This window comes from Giraffa tippelskirchi, chromosome 4, assembly GCF_054371585.1.
Source record: "Giraffa tippelskirchi isolate mGirTip1 chromosome 4, T2T-mGirTip1v1.2.pri, whole genome shotgun sequence".
NCBI lineage: Eukaryota > Metazoa > Chordata > Mammalia > Artiodactyla > Giraffidae > Giraffa > Giraffa tippelskirchi.
The window spans coordinates 202,521,692-202,541,626 of NC_137278.1; the positions used below are offsets into that span (position 1 = coordinate 202,521,692).

The 19,935-nt window shown below is 51.2% G+C and overlaps 2 protein-coding genes across 10 annotated transcripts; one reads left to right on the forward strand and one right to left on the reverse strand.

Moving 5' to 3' along the window:
- Window positions 1-519: 519 nt before the first annotated feature.
- On the reverse strand, window positions 520-8,182 carry C4H22orf23 (chromosome 4 C22orf23 homolog). Of its 8 annotated transcripts, none has more exons than XM_081590051.1 (7): window positions 8,115-8,182; window positions 7,571-7,682; window positions 6,596-6,658; window positions 3,090-3,272; window positions 1,658-1,789; window positions 1,336-1,436; window positions 520-1,187 (listed from the first exon to the last, which is right to left on the reverse strand). In XM_081590051.1, the coding sequence occupies exons 2-7, from the start codon at window positions 7,671-7,673 to the stop codon at window positions 1,116-1,118; spliced, it is 654 nt and encodes a 217-aa protein (XP_081446177.1). In that variant the 5' UTR covers window positions 7,674-7,682; window positions 8,115-8,182; the 3' UTR covers window positions 520-1,115. The 8 variants fall into 8 exon arrangements, with proteins under 8 accessions (XP_081446177.1, XP_081446175.1, XP_081446176.1 ...); XM_081590049.1 differs by having other exon boundaries at window positions 1,336-1,487; XM_081590050.1 differs by having other exon boundaries at window positions 7,984-8,119.
- A 59-nt stretch (window positions 8,183-8,241) lies between these two features.
- On the forward strand, window positions 8,242-19,909 carry POLR2F (RNA polymerase II, I and III subunit F). Of its 2 annotated transcripts, none has more exons than XM_081590056.1 (5): window positions 8,242-8,357; window positions 8,855-8,924; window positions 11,699-11,829; window positions 15,655-15,726; window positions 19,867-19,909. In XM_081590056.1, exons 1-5 carry the CDS (start codon window positions 8,338-8,340, stop codon window positions 19,907-19,909), a joined length of 336 nt encoding a protein of 111 aa, XP_081446182.1. In that variant the 5' UTR covers window positions 8,242-8,337. The 2 variants fall into 2 exon arrangements, with proteins under 2 accessions (XP_081446182.1, XP_081446181.1); XM_081590055.1 differs by lacking the exon at window positions 19,867-19,909 and adding an exon at window positions 16,219-16,408.
- The last annotated feature ends 26 nt before the right edge of the window (window positions 19,910-19,935 follow it).

Sequence of the window (19,935 nt, forward strand, 5' to 3'; positions counted from 1 at the left end):
AGTTGTGGGGACTGCTGCATGCTGTGTGCCAGGCCTGGGACGCAACTCCTGTGGGTGGACATCTCAGCACCCAGGCCTCACAGGCGAGCTGCTGGAGATGAGGCGGGCGGGCTCAGACACATGGGCTGAGGATGGATCTCTGAAGCAGGGCTCCTTCAGTCTGGATGCCTCCCACCTCTTTGGGTTTCTTTCTATGGGTTGTGGGTTTGGTGGTGTAAAGACCGAAAGCTAGCTTTGAGTCCCGAGGAGGCCACTTGCTGGTTAAATGCCTCTGGGCGGAGTCTCTAGGTGAGTCCTGGTTTTCACTAGGGATGGTGAGCCATTGCAGGTGTTTACTGAGGAATCAGCCAGGAGTGACACCGGTGCCTAGCACAGCACCCGCCCATGGGCTGCTCCGGGAGCCCTGGTTCCATTTTTACTGGAAAAAAACAGCTAGAAACCAACTGGGCTTGAAAAATTCTAACTCCTTGAACAAATAAGCCTTATCCCTCTGAAAACAAAATGGTGTGTGTAATGACCTACGGTAAATGTGTTTTATTAGCCAGTTAATCATAGTGGTTAAATATTTGTCCAAGGCTGTAAGAAGTCAAATAAGTAGGTCCTAAGACAGGTAGGAAGAAAGGAATCATATTACTAAGTTCAGAAAATCTAATGTGCGGGACACAGGGACACACAGTGGGCGAGGTGTTGGGAAGAGGGCCCAGTGGACACCCTTAGACACACACCCAAGATGGTTAAGACCTCGACTTGCTTTCACTGTGTCTGTGCGTGTCTCTGTGTGTGTGTGTGTCTGGACTTGATTTCATCGTGTGTGTGTGTGTCTTTCCCCGAGAAAAGACTGGGAAAGGGTGTGTGTGAGTGTCTGGATCTGTGACTGGTCTCAGAGGCTCAGCTGACCCCAGATCCCTGGGCAGAGTCTGGAGGAGAATCAGTTCATTTTCTGAGATGTGGTCCATTTTCTAGGGTGCTGTGTCCAGGGTACCATAGGTGGGGGCAGTGCTATACAACCATTTCCATGGCTGAAGGGAAAGGTGGGTGGGCTGACCTGGGGGTGACCCTGCTCGACAAGGGGGTGGGCTCCCCTGCCCTCCTGGGGGGGTGGGGTGGGTGGTAGATTAAGTAGTGGCAAGAGCCTTCCTAAGTTCCTCACTCCTCTTGTGGTCGATGTCTTCCATTTCCTGTAGTTTCTGCAAAGGGCATTGGGGAAAGCTGGGTGTCAGGGCGGATGTGAGGCTAGAGCGGGACCCCTGAAACGGCCCCAGTGGACCCTCACTTTGGCTCACATCTTGTCCCCCGCACTCACGTCCCATCCACCTTCCCTGGTGCTTCTCCTACCTGGGAGATTTCAGTAAGGATGATCCCGCGGTACTGTCTGCCCTGCCCCAGGGCCTCCATGTCAGCCAGGAATTCTTTCCTCTCCTGAATTTCCTTCACCACTGGACAGGGAGAGGGCGGTCCGTGTACAGGACAACAGGTCCCCCGCGCTCCTGGGAGGGGTGGTGGCGCGGCAGGTTGCCTCTCGGGAACGGGAAGCAGTTCTGTGGTCCGTTTCTCACTCGATGGCCCTCAGGGACTCCCCCCTTCCCCTGCTCCCGGGGCCCTTCCACACACACTCCCCCTTCGCCTCCCCAGCGTAACTGGCCCCTCAGGGGCTCACGTTCTTCAAAGCGGTCCAGCTCAGGGGCTGAGTCCTCCTGTCGCACGGGAGGGGGCTTTCTTTTCCGTTCCTCCGGCTCCTTCCCGGTGGCAAAGATACTCTGGAGTCTTTGCTTCTCTTTCTCCAGATCCCCTGTCGGGCCCAGACGTGGCCTACTTAAGGTGGGCAGGGCACCCCCAATTCCTGGAGCGTGCTCGCTCCAGGGTGCCGGGGAACATGGTAGGGCTTCTGCAAACCCAGCACCTCCTACCCTGGGCTGCTTCTGTGCTGGTCAAGTCACAGTAGGCCGGAAGAGGTAGAAAGAACCCAGAAGAGAGCTTCATTAAAACCCACACACTGGGCTTCCTTGGTGGCTCAGGGGTAAATGTGGTGGTTTAGTTGCTAAGTTGTGTCCAACTCTTGCGACCCCATAGACTGTAGCCTGCCAGGCCCCTCTGTCCATGGGATTTTTCAGGCAAGAATACTGGAGAGGGTTGCCATTTCCTTCTCCAGGGGATCCTCCCGACCCAGGAATTGAACCCCGGTCTCCTGCATTACAGGCAGATTCTTAAATGCAGGAGCCATGGGGTTCGATCCCTGATCTGGGAAGCTCCCACATGCCAGGGAGCAACTAAGCCCGCGCACCACAACTGCTGGGCCTGTGCTTCAGAGCCTGGGAGCCGCCACTCCTGAAGCCCAGGTGTTCCTCAAGAGAAGCCACCACCACGAGAAGCTTGCCTGCTGCTACTAGAGACTAACCGCTGCTTGCCTCAACTACAGAAAAGCCAGCACGAAGACCCAGCACAGCCAAAAATAAATAAATATAATTATTAAAAAAAAATCCACAGACTGGGTGCAGGGCAAGGCTAAGGAAACTCAATGACTGTGCAGTATAGCCCGGATGGGGAGGCTGTGTGGAGGGGCCAAGAGCCACATCAGGTGCCAAGTAGAAAGTGGGGGATGTAATGGCTCTCTGAAACAGGCTGGGGCACAGAGAAACCCAGGGTTCCAGGCACCATATGAATTTGAGAGAGCAACAGCTGTGATACCTGACCTCCAAACATTCATCAGAGGTGGGGGGAAACCAGTCAACTGTTAAAGAGAATTCTGGGAAAATGTATAAAAAGTAACCAGCTAACTGGTTTCCCCTGCACCCTGAATGCCTCCAAGCTAACATGTGCCGAGGTTAGAGAGCATTGGTATAAATGGCCTGAGAATTTGATTAGCTGCCTACTCAGCAGGAAATGGCAACCTACTCCAGTGTTCATGCCTGGAGAATCCCAGGGACGGGGGAGCCTGGTGGGCTGCCGTCTATGAGGTCGTACAGAGTTGGACACAACTGGAGCGACTTAGCAGCAGCAGCAGCAGAACCCTGTGGGCTGTTTGTCTCCCTGCCCGCCTCAACCCCCCTGGGAGGGTAGAAGAGGGGCTGTGGTCGAGGTTCCTTACTCACGGGTGGCTTGAGGCTTGAACTGCTCCCGGCTGTAGGCCCCGTTGGCTTGGCACCTCCTGGCAGGCCGGAGGTGGGACCGGGCTGCCAGGATGGGAGGCAGGTAGATGGCTGAGCTTGGCTGCTTGGAAGGCAAGACCCTCTGGCTGGAAGTTGGGCTGCACTGCAGCGGGAGAGTGTCTCCTCCTGGGGAGGGAAGGGTCAGGGTCAGGGGGCCCACCTATGTGGTCCCTACCTGTTAAAACCAGTCAAACGGTACAGAAGAGTCTTCCCTTCTCCTCTCCACACCTTCCCCTCTGCAATGAGCTGTGGTAACAATTTGGTGGTCTCAACCCCTTCTTTTCGATGCTTACCTAAACATGTTCAAAGATATATGGACATGTTTAAGATTCATTTTTCAAAGATTGGATCACACTGCGTTCTATTCAGTAATAGACTAACAATCTTCCATGGGGTCGCAAAGAGTTGGACACAACTGAGTGACTGAACTGAACTGAACTGAACTAACAATCTACCATGAACATCTTTCCAGATCACTCCATTGATCTATTATTTCTTTATTTTTTTGGCCATGCCACGCGGATCTTAGCTCCCTGACCAGGGATTGAAACTGTGCCCTCGGCAGTGAAAGGTTGGAGTCCTAACCACTGGACTGCCAGGGAATGCCCCCCAACCACTGTTTTGATTTGGCTCCTGTCTGCCTCCCGTACCTCTCCAGCCTTCTCTGTCATCACCCAGCAGGTAGTAGTAAGCATGCACTCTATGAGCCAGGCCCGGGACACTGGGGGTAAAGTGGTCAGACGAAGCCCTGCCCTCACGGTACTTACATCTGGGGTTTAGATGATGATAACAGCGGTGATGTTGACAGTATAGCAATGGTGACGGTACAGGGATGGGCCACAGAGTATATCAGAGCCGGATTTATGGTTATAAATAGGGTAGCCAGGGAAGGCCTCACAAACACAGTGACATTTGAGAAAAGACCCATAAGTGGTAAGAGGCCAGCCAAGGTGATATTTTAGGGAAGAGCATTCTAGACAGAGAGGATGGCTCAAGTGAAGGTCCTGAGGTGGGAAGGTGCCCAGAGCATCTGAGAACAGACAGGAGGGTAGGGTGCCAGGAATGGACAGAGCCAGGGGTGGGGGAGAGTGGGAGTAGAGGTCAGAGGTCAGGGAGGGCAAGAGATGGACTGGGCCTCATAGGCCTCTGGAAAGACTGGCTTTTACTGTGTGTGAGGTGGGAAGCCATCGAGGGTTCTGAGCAGAGGAGTCACCCCTTTAGCTGCCATTGAAAATACAGCGCTGGGAATTTCCTGGTGATTCCTGCTTCCACTGCAGGGACCACAAGTTCAATCCCTAATCTGGGAACTAAGATCCCTCAAGATGCGCAAGCAAAAAGAACAGATAAAAGAAAATACAGAATTAGGGGTCAAGGGCTTCCCAGGTGGAGCTAATGGTAAAGAACTTGCCTGCCAATGCAGGAGACATAAATGATGAGGGTTTGATCCCTGGGTCGGGAAGATCCCCTGGAGGAGAGCGTGGCTACCCACTCCAGTATTCTTGCCTGGAGAATCCCATGGACAGAGGAGCCTGGCAGGCTACAGTCCATGGTGTCACAAAAAGTCAGACATGATTGAAGCGACTGAGCACGCACGCATGGGGGTCAAGGGCAGAGGTAGTCACAGTCAGGATATGGTTTGAAGGTCAAGCAGACAGGACTGCTGGTGGGTTGGATGTGGGGTCTGGGAGAAAGGGGAAGAGGGGACAGGATGACTCTGATGTGTCTGCCTGGACGAACCAGAAGGATGGAGCTGCCATTGTTTCCCACTGCCTTTCCTTTCTCATGCCCTCTATCTAGGGCCAACCATGGTTTTTCTTTTCTCCGAAGAGATGCTATGCTTTCTAGAATGTTCCTCTTACTCTGTCTGCTATTTCTACCTGTCCAATGCCAAATGCCACCTTTTCTTTTGGCTCAATCTCAGCAAATAATTAGAGCCCAAGCAATTTTGGGAGTTCAGGTGAAGGAGAGGAATTTATGGCTTGCAAAAGAATTTAAACTAAGCCTCAAACAAGTAGGACTTGGTTAAGAAGAGAGTAGAGAGGGGAATCTAGGAGAAGAAAGTAGACTCAACACTAATGCTTGGGGGAAATATTTTAAAGAGAGAATGTCTAAGGAGAAAAAAACTGCCAGGAAAACTGGTGACTTGTGTTGACCTAACCACTAATTCAATTAGTTTTTCAATAAATATTGAGCACCTAGGAATCAAGGACTTTCCTGGTGGCTCAGATGGTAAAGCATCTGCCTACAATGTGGGAGACCCAGGTTCAACCCATGGGTCGGGAAGATCTCCTGGAGAAGGAAATGGCAACCCACTCCAGTATTCTTGCCTAGAAAATCCCACGGATGGAGGAGCCTGATAGGCTACAGTCCATGGGGGTCACAAAGAGTCGGACATGACTGAGTGACTTCACTTTCACTAGGAGTCAAAGTACAATGGCGAACAAGGCAGGCTCAATCCTTAGTCTCCCGGTATTTACTTTTAATGGAATTTCTAGCACATTCTCTTTATGGTCATGTTGTAAGGAAGAAAGGGTTAGTTGCTCAGTCGTGTCTGACTCTGCGACCCATGAACTATAGCCTGCCAGGCTCCTCTGTCCATGGATTCTCCAGGCAAGAATACTGGAGTAGGTTGCCATTCCCTTCTCCAGGGGATCTGTAGGGGACATCAAATGATTAGTAGATGACTTGAGTATGGAGACTGAGTTATGTGACTCAGCTGTGTTGTGGCATTAGGCTCTGGCAGGCTGAGTTGTCCTTGTCCACAATGAGGAAGGACATTTGACTTCTGAACTGACCTGATGGAGCCTCCCTCCCCCAGCCAGTGCTGGGCAGTCAGTATTTGTCTCTCTGACTCTCCCATCCTAGTTGAATCTTAGAAAGCAAGGTTGTTTTCAAAATCTTAGAGGGTACCTTGTTACCGTGCCCATGTACATTCAGTTTTTTGTTTTCCTTAAAAATAAGTAATACAGTGTGTGGTCAGAGGTGAAATGTGGAAAGGTTTTGCATAGTTTTCCTAAGTTGGAAGCCTGCCAGCAATCATGTTTCTGCCAGCTAAGCTATGAATGAATAAAACTATGCATAAGACACACACAGGCCTCTCGTCTGGAGAGCTCATATGTTATGTATGTAAGAGGGTGGGAGAGATTGCAGACTTGACAGCGTTCAGACTGTCTGACTGGGCAGGAAGTCTCAAATGGGCTGGTGCCCTGTTGGGAAGGCCAGCTAGAGCTGGACTGCAGGAGAGGCTCATGGGCTGGGACCCATGTCTTGGGAAGAAGCAAAGACCCTGCAAGGTCAACTGCCCAGGAGCAAGGGTCAGAAATACTATTCAAATTTTGTGGTTTTTTGTGTGTTTTAAAATTAGGTCCCCTACTCCTCAACATGGAGAAAGCATTAAAATGTGAACCAGAATTCCTCTCCCCTGGAAGCCTCTGTGGTCAGCCTCTTACGTTTCATGGTGTCCATGATGTGGCGCTGTTGGAAGTCAGTCAGTTTGGATTCCTTCATCATCACTGCAAGACAAAGCACTTCAGTGAGGCTTTCTGGGCTGCAAGCAGATGCCTTCATCTCACCCCACTGAAATTTAATATTGTATCGCCTCCTGCTCCCATTCTGGGCACCTGAGTACTTGGCTTGTGGGATTTGAGTTCCTTGAATAGGGATTGAACCTGGGCCTCCCAGCAGTGAAAATACTGAGTCATAATCACTGGACCATGAGGGAATTCCCTTCCTATTCTACGTTTTTTTCCCTATACCACTCATCACCATCTAAGTTCTATATACCTTATTATTTGTTACTTTCCTATTAGAATATTAGCTCCAAGGGAGCAAGAATTTTTGCTTATTTCTTTTCTTTGCTGCTGTTTTTTCAGCACCTGGGACAATGTCTAAAGCACACAGTAGGCTTTAAAACTTTTTTTGTTGAATGAATGAATGAGTGAATGAACAAGTATTCATTAAGCATGTGCCAGGGGCTGGAGCTCCAAATGTGAGCCAAAACAGGCATCATGCGCTGATGGAGTTCATGAACTGAATGTTAATTCAACGTTAATTCACTGAAACACACTAGGTATCTGATTACAGGTTGCACTAAGCCCAGCGAGGGAAAAGGTATTTGGTAGTGTGCAGGCACATAAGAGTTGGTTCCACTGTGGTGATGATGGGTGGAGAGGAAATAAGTCTTCCCTGGGGAAACTTAAAGTGTGATCTAAGGGGTTCATGGGAGTTAACCACTCTGAAATTCTTAGTTCTTTGACTTTGGGTCACTTTCAAGTTGCAGGACCCGGACCCCTGAACCTTTCTGAACTCCAGACTTCTCATCTGTAAACTGAAAATACAATTCCTAAGCCATAAGTCATGTAGGGGAAAGCTGAGACACAGAGGGTGACTGTGACCACCGCTCTTGCTCCCTTTAATGCACTGACCTCTGAGAAGCTCGCAGGTCCCGGGGGTGTAAATGGTTGGCTTGGGACAGCGCCAGAACCCTGTTCTCTTGGCCACCGTCTCCACCCTCTCCTGGGAAGCCATGGCAGGGCTCTGAAGAGGGAAAAACTCAACGAAACATTCCCTGTCTCCCAGATCCAATCTCTTCTCACACCCGCAACACCACCCAGAGTTTGGGAGCGGGTGCCGGGTCGCAAGAGAATCGTGATGCCGCCTGTCAACATCGCGACAGTGCCCGATCCTCCCACCTCGAACAGACCCACTGGCAGATATACACACGCGAACAGAGCCCTCATCCTGACCTGGCGCCTGGGGCAGGGAAGTCCCCTCGGGAGGAAAGGGGCGTGAGGGTAGCCGTGCCCGTTGTGTGATACGCCCATACGGGAAACCTCACCCTAAAGTAAGACCCCGGCTGGGTGGGCTCTCCCCCAACAGAGAGCGGCGGCTGGGCTCCGGAGATCGTAACCAAGGCTCTGAAGCAGCAGCCGCGCCTGGGCCCTTGCAGAAATACTTTTGAGATCTCACCCACTAGAGCCTGCAGCTAGCGGCTCCGGCTACCATGGTAACGCAGACACACCGTTCCGCGCATGTGCACATTTATCGTCCTGCCTGCCTCCCGGAAGTGATTACCTCTAGGTCACGGCGCAGGCGCAGAGTACGCTTGGCGTCGCGCGAGGAGGAGGTACGCTCTTCGCTGGTCTCCGAGCGGTTCTGCGTCGCGGAACCCAGTGGCTGCTGCGCGGGCGTCATGTCAGACAACGAGGACAAGTGAGTGAGGGAGCGAAGTGACTTTTAGGAAAACTCAGAAGGGGCGGATGAAGCGGGAGCCAGGATCGAAGGAAGTTGAGCCAGGAGTTGAGGGGACTGGGTGTGCTGAGGGGGCCCGCAGAGCCGGAGAAGAGAAAGGCTGGGAACTGGGAGCATAGACCCGGCCAGAGGCTGGGCGCGGAAAAGGCCCCGGCTCGAGGGTCCAAAGAGGATTAGTGAAAAAAGTATCTTTCAGCAAACTTCCACTGAGTCGGGCTCTATGCCAGTACCAAATGTGGAGATGTATTAGGTATAGTCTGTGCTCTTCAGCTGGGGTCTCTTTCTAGAAGAGGCCCATAGTTAAGATGAGGGCTTCAGATGACTGATTTATTGAATGATTCACTGGTTAGGTGGATATTTATTGAGAGCCTCCTACATATCAAATGAGACTCAGATCTCTGCCCACTTTGATTCTAATAAGAGATGCTCTAACTAACTGGCTTCATACACTTGTGCAGTTTTGATGGAGACGACTTTGATGACGTGGAGGAGGATGAAGGGCTTGATGACTTGGAGAATGCCGAGGAGGTCAGTACTGAGCCTTGGGCTCCCCTCTCTGCAGCCCAAGCTGCCAGATAGCCCAGCCAGTGGTGGCCAACTGCGTGCCTCTGCCTCCCATTTGTGGTCAGGGTACTGCCAGTTAGAATGAGGAGAGATCTAGTCCTGTAGGACTCTAGTGGAGGAGTCCTACAGGGTTGTCCCAAATGCTTTTGTCCTCTTGGACCACAGAGCATGGCTTCTGCGTCAGTTAGTTTACTCAGAGTTGAAATAGCCCCTTCATTCATTGTGCAGACATGTGCTGAATGTTTATTATGTACTAGGAGCTCAGCAGGGTGGGGCCAAATAAAGAGCAAGGGGAGAGTGACCTGGGATAAGGCTGGAGAGGTGAGGGCTAAGATCAGGCAAGATTTTGTAGCCTAGGTGTAGTGGGAAGCTGCTGACAAGTTTTGGGGAGCTGGGGAGTGGCATGATCCAGTGAGGAATGAGTTGGGAGAAGCAAGAGTCAGAGAGCCCAATTAGGGTGCTCTCATAGGCCTCCAGGTGACACCTGTAGCTTGCACTTGGGTGCTAGTAGTGTCCATGATAAGAAAACAGATGAGAGAGAGATTTTGGTGGATTGGATGTGGGGCTGAGAAAGTGGGAGGTGACAGGAATGACTCCCGTGTTTCTGGCTTGAGCAGCTTGGTGGATGAGTTTCTGACGTTATAGATAAAATAGGGTTTTCTGTGCCATGTGACTGGTAGAGGAGGAAGTGCTTTGTGTCTCCTGGAGAGAGGGATCCCTCATTTTTTTTAGGTTGGGAAGCTGAAGGCCCTCTTTTGTTTGGGATTTCCTGTCTACCTGGCCCTCTGAGGTTATCTGTTCACTGAGTCAGAAACCTTCTTCTCTGTCCTTCTGATCCCTTTCCATCTGTGTCCTGTCGATTCTGCCTCTTCCATGTAGTTCAGTCCGGTTTCCGTTTTTCCATTCCTAATGCCTCAACCTGGTTTAGATCCTCATTGGTTTTCACCCACATTACTGCAGAAACATGTTACCAGTTTTCCTGCCTTGAGCCTGCTGTTTGCCTTTCTGCTGCCAGAGTCGACTTTTTCTCCTACCCACATGATTGGTTACTATTGGTCTTGGTCAGTGTTCTCTCTGCTTTGGCCTTTACCCTTTACAAAATATTCCCAACAGAGTATCCAGAGTGATCCTTTTAAATCTTCAGTCACTCTCTCTCTCCTCTGCTCAGAACCTGTGTCTGGTTGCTTCTCATCTCATTCCTAATAAAAGCCAAGAACATGCACAAGGTCCTCCATGATCCGACCACCTGCTCCCTCTGTGACCTTATCTTTTCTCGGTGTCCCTGTCATGCCAGGGAAGTTCCAGCTCAGGACCTTTGACTGTGCTGTTCCCTCTTCCTTTTCCCTTAGATACGCACACAACCTGCTCCTCAACCTCCTTCAGGTCTGTGTTAAATGTCACCTCAATGAGGCCTTCCCTGACCATTCTATTTCAAATCACTGCATTTGCCCCTTCCTCCAACATCACCACTCGGACACTCCCTGTTTTTTCTCTCTGTTTTTATACTGCACATTTTACTACTAATTTTATTTATTGTTCATCTCACTGTATTCCTGGGTCGGGAAGATCCGCTGGAAAAGGGATAGGCTACCCACTCCAGTATTCTTGGGCTTCCTTGGTGGCTCAGCTGGTAAAGAATCCACCTGCAATGCAGGAGACCTGCCTGGGTTCGATCCCTGGGTTGGGAAGATCCCTTGGAGAACAGAATGGCTGCCCATTCCAGTATTCTGGCCTGGAGAATTCCACGGACTGTATAGTCCATGGGGGTCACAAGGAGTCGGACACGACTGAGTGACTTTCACTTTCACTGTATTATATGGTAAAGCTCTATGGGAGAAAGAACTTTTATCTGTCTTACTGCTCTGTGTCAAGCACTTCGAATGCTATCTGACGTATAGTAAGCACTCAGTAAATATTTGTTGACTTAATTTTATATTACAGAATTTATTCTCCTGTCTATAACCCTGTCTGCACCTTTTGTGCTAGTCATACCCCACAATTAGGCATCCAGGCTGAATACGTTCTCTCTCTCCTGTGTCGTTGCACATATGCAATTCAGCCTGCCTGGAATGCCCTTTCTTTCCTTCCTTGTTAGCTTGGCAGCTCATATTCATCCTTCTAGACTAGCCCAGGTCTCATCTCTGGACTGTATTCCTAACCCTCAGAATGAGATAGATGTCCCTCACTTTCTTGTGTAGTTTGTGGCACACTGGCACACTTTCATAGCACTTGGTGTTTTGTTTACTCTTGTCTTTTTGCCTGACTGTGAATTCTTTGAGAGCAGAAACTCTTTCCGTCTCAGCACCTTTATCATGTCTGGCACATGACAGATGCTTAATAAGTGATTATTAAATATATACATATGTAAAGATAGGGTGCTTGTTTCTCTTCCTGCTTCGGGTGATGGGTTGTCTGTGCTCAAGGACGTCTTTGTATGGGGCCAACTCTCTCTTCTGGATGAGGTGGCTGGCTTTGGACTCCTGATCACGATTCTTCTTTCACTAGCTGTGAGACTTTGGCCAAGTTAGCTAACTGTCCAAGCCTCGAAAATGAGCATTGTAATCCCCACTTCATAAGGTTTTTGTGAGGATTAAGTGAGGTGTTAATAAGTTACATGGTCACTGGCACGTAGCAAGCAGTAGTGTGGAGGCGCTTACAATCACTATTGTCGTCGTCCTGCCCCTCACCCCCAATAATGCATCCTGAGATTTTTCCCTCTTTTCTGCCTTGGTGTCCAGGAGGGCCAGGAGAACGTTGAGATTCTCCCGTCTGGAGAGCGACCGCAGGCCAACCAGAAACGAATCACCACACCATATATGACCAAGTATGAACGAGCCCGCGTGCTGGGCACCAGGGCCCTTCAGATTGCGTGAGTATGAGCCCCCTCACCATCTTGTCCTTTGATCAGGCCACAAGGAGCCTCCAAGCTGTTGATAATGGCCCAGCCTGACAACAGACCCTTCCCTTTCTCAGAGGCTAAACAAAGGCAGTGCTGTCCCTGTGTGCCAGGCACCGGGCTAGACCCCTGTCCTCGAGGAGTTTGTGGTCCGTTGGAGGACTAGGACATAACAGTAGAAGAGCCACAGTAAGAATACAGAGCGTGATGACTGCCTGTCATGTGGGGAAGCGAAAATAAATGAAATAAGATCAGACCTAGACCCTTGTGGGCTGGTTGGTTGAGGGTGCTGCAGCAGCTCTCACTGGGCTTAAGGTGGTTCTTGACTCAAGTAGACTGGGGCCAGCCCAGGAGAGTGAGAGAGCCCTCCACGTCAAGGCCGTGCTAGGAATGTGGAAGCACAGAGCAGTGGTTGGGGGTGTGGGGGTTTGAAATTAGCAACCCTTCCTTTCTCTCCCAAGTTGGGAACTTGTTAAAGAACAGTATGATTCAGGAGCCAGCCAGTAGACAAGTCAGGTCAGGTCAAAATGTGCGCTGCTCGCATGTCCACCTGTCAGCCACAGGCGTTGTAGGCGTCAGAGGCCGTGTCTGCGGGGGCGTGGGCCTCGAGCAGAACAGAGCCGAAAGCGCTCCCCCCCACCCCACCAAGGGCAGGCGGCTTTGAGGAAGCAGGGGCTTGAAGAGGCTGGGCCGTAGGTGCTGGCTTTCCCCGCCAGGCTCCCCTGTCAGATGAGCTCCTCCTCTGTTCTGGCGAGAGTTAAGTGGGAGGACACAGAGGGCAGACGTGTTACTGTTGCTCTCATGGCAGGTCCTCCCCAGGGAAACAGGAGGCTGAGGAAAGGAGCCCTATCTCAGACTTCCTACCAGCTGCTGGGGAAAATGGTGGACACCTGGAGGAGCAGTGCTTCGAGAAGAGAGGAGTGGGAAACAGGCTCGAAAGAAAAGCTGGGGCCAGAGTTGTGGGGTGATACATATGCTAGGGGAGCGATGATGCTCAGTCTCTGTGCCCCCGCCCCCTGCCCAAGTTTTCAAACAGCGCTGGACTTTTATCTGTGGAGTGAAGGTGACCACTCGGTTTTATTGGGGCGGGAAACCGTTGTTCTTCATTCACTCGGCAGTGGTAGGCCTCCTGCCAGCCTGGTTGCACCCCTCACTGGTCTGAGTGAGTTGAGAACCGCACTCCATATGATGATTTCAGTGTGCTGGGGTCAGGATCCTTTAGGCCTGCACCACAGGTATGGTCACTCACTGCTGACTACATTTGGCCAATTAAATTTAAATTAAGTAAAACTAGATAAGAGTTCAGTGTTTCTGTCTCCTTAGTCACATTTCGCGTGCCCAGCAGCCTCTGTGGCTACTGTGATATGTAGCACAGATAGAGGATATTTCCATCCTTGCAGAGTGCTGGTTGGGTGGTATTCACGTCTGCTGAACATGACCCAGCAGGAAGAATAATTCGTAAACGGTTTTTTAAACAAATAGACTGTATGCAAGTTAAAATCTTTCGGCATCAAATAAGATATTGTGCTTGTGCCTTTTAGAGATATAAAAAGGATTAAAGACACAATTCCCTAGTCCTCTAGATGTTTACTGTCTAGTAGGGAAAGGGAACCCGTTCTAAATACTCATAACCCAAGGCAGACGAGATTGATGCTTTACAAGAGAAACAAAAAAGGAGAGAAGGGAATAAAGTGGTTTTGAAGGTATCCTGGGTGCCAGAAACAGCACTAGGAAAGTGAAGGCAGGCATGTGTGGATTGTGGTGGGGGAATGCCAAGTAGCTTGGGGCACAAGACTGGAGGAGACGTCACTGGTCCCTTGAGTGACAAGTTTAGAAGATGGGCGTGCGTTTGGTGGACAGTCTGGAGCAGGCATTCCAAACAAGGCCCAGTGTGCTGCTTTCCTTTGGAGGTAAGACTCTTGTCCAACCATGTTAGGCTGTAGCACTCCTTCAGATTAAGAGCTCAGATGCTGTCTGGTGGTTTCCCAGCTGCTCTAAGCCCTTGGACAGTCAGGGCTGGAGCTTGTCTTGAGTTATGGGCCTCGATCTTGCACTTGGTAGTAGATGCTGAACAATGTTTTCTTGGTTGTTTGTAGATGGGCTCACTCCAGCTCATTAGCCCCATCTGGTGGCTGAATAGTTGCAACTGTGCTGTGCTTTGCTCAGCCGCTGACTCTTTGCGACCCCATGGCTGCTTCCCAAGGAAGGTTGCCACTTGGAACCCCTGGTGGAGACATTGAGGGCACACTCTCACATATCCTGTGCATGTAGTAGGGCTGGATGAATGACTGCTCTTGAATTACTCATATCTTGAAAGAAATAAGGCATATGCATATCAGGGAAAGCATTTTGCCACATTCTTTAAAACATTAAATATTGGGGGAAGTTTAAATAATTATTGAGAGAAGATATAGAGAAAGTTAAATACTTGGTTTCTGCCCTTGGGGAATTTTCAGGCTTTGGGGAGTAACAGACATCAGAATATTTAGCAATAAAATTAGTAGATCATTTAGTGTAAACTGGTGGCTCGCAGACTGGCTGGTTATCCGAATCACCAGGGAGCTTTGCTAATGCAGGTTCTCAGGCTCATTCACTAGAGAATCTATTCAGAGGTCCTGGGGAAGGACCTGGGAACCTGTATTTTTAGCACGCTCTCCTGGATGATCATCAGGTTTGGGGTCCATTAGTGTAAACTTGAGTTGGAATCAATAAAGGTGACTTCCTAGAGGAGATGGGCCTGGAACTGGTCTGTCTGTTTTTAGACCCTCTGCTGTGGGCCAAGTGTTGCACTAGAATAGAACTTGGGGTCCTGGACCACCAGGTCTTGTTTGGGAAACTTCAAACGAAGTCACAGTTTAGTGACAGTGGTGTTGAGAGAAGTGTGTGTAAAATGAGTCAGGGCCCTGAGGCTTCAGCATGTGCTTTCCAGGCTGGAGGCATCTGAGCCTCTTGCAGGCCTGTAGGAAGAGGAAGCACTTGCATGAGGATGCCAAAGGGAAACAACAGGGAAACTGTAGGGGTTTGGTGTGGCTGGAATGTGGGGTGAATAGAAGCAGGTAGCATGAGAAAGTACTGCAAAGGTAAGCGGGGGCCAGATGAGGTTCTGCCTGCCTGATGGCCATGGAGTATCAAGGAAGAGAGGTAAGCAGGTGAGAGCCTGACCACAGGCCTTGAGTAGAGGCTGGAGGAGTAGGATCCTTGGAGGGGGTGTTGCCAAGACAGAGAAGGAAAATGAGGCGAGCTAGGCCCTGAGGCAGGGCTGGGGGTTGAGTAGAGTGGTCAGAGGGTGAGCTCTTGCACATGTGGGTCCTTTGTGTGGAAATATTCTGCTGTGGCCGTGGGCTCAGGAGTCTGTGACGGGCTCTGGGGAAGGTCCTTTGAAGTAGCAGTAGTACTTACTACAAGTGAAACAATCTACGTGGAGGGTGGAGAGCAGCTGTGGCACTTAGTGAGTCTTTGCTTGTTAGCCAGTAGTGTTTTAGCATTATTGTTGTGTAGGAGTGGCAGGGCTTTTTGTCTCCATTTTCAAATGAGGATGCTGAGATTTGGAGAAAGATTCATGGTCTTTCAGGCACAGTTGAAGCCTAGTCTACTGGCTGCCACACGAGTACCCTCACCGTCAGCGCCCCTGAACTGCTACTCCCCACCTGCCACTTTTGGGAGGTGTCCTTTCTCTGTGCCCTTTCTTGGTGAGCTCTGGGGTGCTGATCTGATCCTGTTTGTGAAACTCTCCCCAGCTTCATACTGGGCCCTCTCCCTGTGTGTGTAATCTCCCCACACCTGTCCTTACACCTGCAGGATGTGTGCCCCCGTGATGGTGGAGCTGGAGGGGGAGACAGATCCCTTACTGATTGCCATGAAGGAGCTCAAGTAAGTCACCCAGATCCTGGTTCATGGCTCCAGAGCCCTGGGAGGCATCCCTTGAGTGCTCTGCTGCACGCCCTCCCACACTTCCCTGCTGGGGACATGTGGTCTTGTTCCTGTAGACCCTTAATTTGGAAGTCAGCCCTTCACAGCGGAGGAGGGGACAGGCAAAGGGGGGGGAGGGGAGGACACTGACGAGACATGGACCGCCCCTGTCTGTCCCAGCGTCCCTTTTCCTGCTGCAGGTGGCCTTACCAACATCCCTCTGCTTTCCGCCTGGCCCTTTGCCGTGGGATGGCAGGCCCCTTGTAGATTTTGGTCCCACACTCAGAGAAGCAGGGACCTTTTTTTTGCTGAAAGTCCTTTCCTACAAAGTACATCCATGGTCTCAAGAGGATGCTCCTAAGGCTTCTCCTCTCTTGCCTTCTGCACCTGCTGTCCCTCTGCTGCAGAGCCAGGGTCACATCCTTACTTACCCCAGTCTCTCCCTGGTCACAGGGCCCGGAAGATCCCCATCATCATTCGCCGCTACCTGCCCGACGGGAGCTACGAAGACTGGGGCGTCGACGAGCTCATCATCACCGACTGAGCTGGAGTCAGCCTCCGGACTGGGCCTCCACCCATGGCTCGTCTCATAGTCTTTTTATAGTCTTTATATGTGTAAATAGTAAATTCTTCAACCTTTCAACCCCCTCCGCCTCCCTCTGCCTGTGAGGCCCACCTGCGTCTTCATGTTACCGCCCTGCTGCTTGGAGGCTGTGCCCATCCCAGTGGCCCTGGGACCATCAGCTCTTTAAGAAGCACCAGGGCCTTGACCCCCTGGGCTCCCCCACATCCCTCCCTCCATCTCGCAGTCCACCAGAGCAGAGGCTGCTGCAGGAGACACCTCGGCTGCCTTCCCAGCAGACAGACGAGCCTTTGTGCCCAGGGAGCTGGTTGCCACGGAAACCCCCAATTTCCTTTCCAGTGGGGACTGGCTGCAGGGGCTTCTCCCTTCTCAGGAGTATCACAGAGCAGGTCTCATCAAGCCACCCATTGTTTCCTAAGGACCTGCCTCGAGCCTCTTATCGTGGGCTCGGATCCCCTTTCAGGAGCCAGTGCCCCCAGCAGGAAGCTTGGGGACGCAGTGATCTCCTGCCCTCCCCGAGAGAGCCCTACTGGGCAAGTCAGCAGCTGGAGCAAGGGCCGAACACCTGCCCATCCCATCCGCACCACCCCTCCCATTCCCCACCTGTCAGACCACTCCCCATATGCCAGTCTGTTCTCCATGACCCACCTGTCTGGTCTGCCACACCCATACCCTCTCCTTCCCCAGGCTCTGGAAGGTGTCCTTTGCCTTCTGTGTGGAGCCCCTGATCCCTCCAAGGCCTTCACTAGGATGGGTGCTGGGGTGATGGTGGGCAGGGCTGGGTTCAAGGCGTGACATTAAACTGGTTCCTCCCTCCCTTGGGGTGCGTGAGCAGACAACAAGGAGAGGGTGAATACTGACACCAATAGGGATGGGAAGGAAACCCATCTCCCTGAATATCCCAGCCTTGACCTTCAGTCTGCTGCCAGCCCTTGCTTCCAGGAAGAGGAAGAGCCAGGCCTGCCTGACCTCTGCAAGAGGCGAGGCCCCTGGGGTGGGTGCACCGTGGACAGGGTGGAAGTGATGAGCATCCCCAGGAGTGGGAGGGGTGTTCACTGCTCTGGAGAAGATTAATTCAGGGAGCAGTGGACTTCGCACCCCCTTCCACCCTCCTCCAAGCCTGTGGAATCCTTTAATCAAGTTGGGTGCTGAAATTTCAGCTCTGAAATGCCGCCTTTGTGCTGGCATCCAGGCGGCTGCCCCAGAGTGCGGGGGTCACTTTCTCGGCCCCATTTCTCTAAATGGTCTCTTTGTTCTTGCTGGGCCGCTCAGTATCAGATGTGATTAAAGGGAGATGGGGCTGGGGTGGAGGAGGAGAGAGGGACTGGGAGAGGGAGGGGGTTAACCCTTAGGGGATAGAGGAGATGGAGAGAGGGATGTTTACCCTCCCACCTGCCCCCTCCATTCTGCTCTGCTTTTATGGAGTCAGGCCCTTGCTAATCAGCTGGCCGGGCCAAGGCACCATCTCGACCCTCTCCAGATACACCTGTCCCTTCTGTTTACTGCAGAGCCACTGCTTTACTGAGGTCCAAGCTCGTCCGGAATCTCAGGTCTAAGGCATGAGCACAAGCCAGGTCTTCTGACTTCTGCGGGCCATTCCCTCTCCTCCCATATCCCCAGTGACTCTCCAGTCTCGTGAGGTCACGCAGGTAGTGATTTCATCTTCTTGATGTAGCCCCTCCCACCTGCCCTGCCTGCTCTACGTCCACAATCCTAGTGAACACGAGCAGATGGGAAACACTGGACAGGCTAGAAATGGACTAATGTCCTACTTCTCAATAGAGGAAAAGGGAGGTTGTAAGAAGTAGGAGCACATAACTGATTGACCCCCTAATGAAATTCTAGAATAGGCTATTGCATATTTGAAAACACTTGGATAATAAGATTCTGAAGCTAGCGTAGGGTTTCTGAGAATATTACAAGTGAACTGAATTTTCTTTTTTCCAGTGGTTACCGGCCTGGTAGGTTGGAGGAATGCCACAGATATAGTGAACCTTGATTTGAACAAGGCATTTGGCAGTCTCTGTGTGGCTGTGATAGAGAATCAGGTACTTCAAGATGACATAATTAGATTCAGAACTGACAGCTTTACAAGTATAGATGATAGAAGGGATGGAGAGGTTTTCGGTGGTGGACATGGGGTCTTGCCCCTCTCATTCCAATCTTTTTTTAGTAGTAACCTGAATGAGGATATTCGAGTTTCAAACATGAAGCTCAGGAGAGCTATAATTTGGATTCAGAATTCCAAAGGATCTAATACAGGTGGGGAAATGGTCAAATGCAAAAAGATGAAATCTGTTCAAGACCAGTAAAAAAAAATCCTGCATCTACAACACAGTGACATCAGCCAAGCAGCAGAAAACCGCTTGTATGCAGTTCAGGGTGGTCCAACTTGGCTGCCGGTTTCATCTACAAGAGGAAGGATTTGTAGTTATCACTATGCTTCATGGGAGCCGCGGTTTTGGTGAAGTGGCCTGAAGAGCTTGCATAACACAGCTTCCAGGTGGCAGTCTGGCCACCCTGGAGGACTGGGCTAGTTCATGGTGCCCCCTACCCAACCCAAGGTCCTGACTAGGAGGTGAGGGGCTGGAGCCCACAGATAGAAGAAATGGCTACTGGATCTAGGGATGCTGGTCTGGAGCCATGAAGGAAGCACGGCCTCAGATTACAAGTGGAAGTAGGGCGGGTGGAAGAGATGATAGTTAAGGGTGCAAGCTTTGGAGTCAGCTGGCTTCAGATTATGTACCAGCACTTCTTAGCACCCACCTCTCAAAGCATCAAGTCCCCATCTGGGAAATGGGGATAATGATTGGACTCACTCCCTCATAGGCCAGAAGGATGTAAAGCACTCGGCCAGGGAGCACCCGGTACATGGAAGCTATTACTGTCACTATAAACTGGGTGAAAGGGGAGACTCCAGCCCTCAGAGCTGTCCATCGATGGAGTGTGGGGAAATGATTTCCCCTGTCCCTGAGGTGGAGGAGCCCGGGGTCCCAGAGTGCAGGTTGGAAATCTGCTGAGGAAAGAGATTTTGGGGAGGAAGCCCCAAAGGATTAGATGGTATGTCTGCCATTCTGGTTTACACTTAGATATGGGCGGCTGCTAGATCCTGGTGTGGACCTGTATGTGTGTGTATTGCTGGGAGAGGTGGCAAGTGGAGGGTACAGTGAGAGAAGGACCACCCATCTGTCCTAAAGGACCAGGCCTACTGGCTGCAGACAGCAAGACCTCAGGCCTGATCCACCTTTCACATACTTGTTCCTTGAAGTCTTTGCAAGGCCCCGTCTCTGCTGGGCGAGAATGGGCTGCTTGGAAGGCACTCTCTCTGAGTTCCAGCTGAGACGGCAAGTGGCCCACTTGCAGTGTGGACACAGTTGAGCTGGGGGCAGAGCTCTGGTCTGAGGCCTCAGTTCTGAGCACCTGCTGACCCCACTGTGATGCCAGCTGTCGTGAGCTACTGCACTGGGCGAGAGAGAGGGGACCTTTGTATTATCTGTCTTTTGCATTCTACCCTGTAGCTACTTCCAGAAAGCATTTGAAGAAGCAGAGGTGCAGGGATAAGAGACCAGGTCAGGCCCACCAAGCAG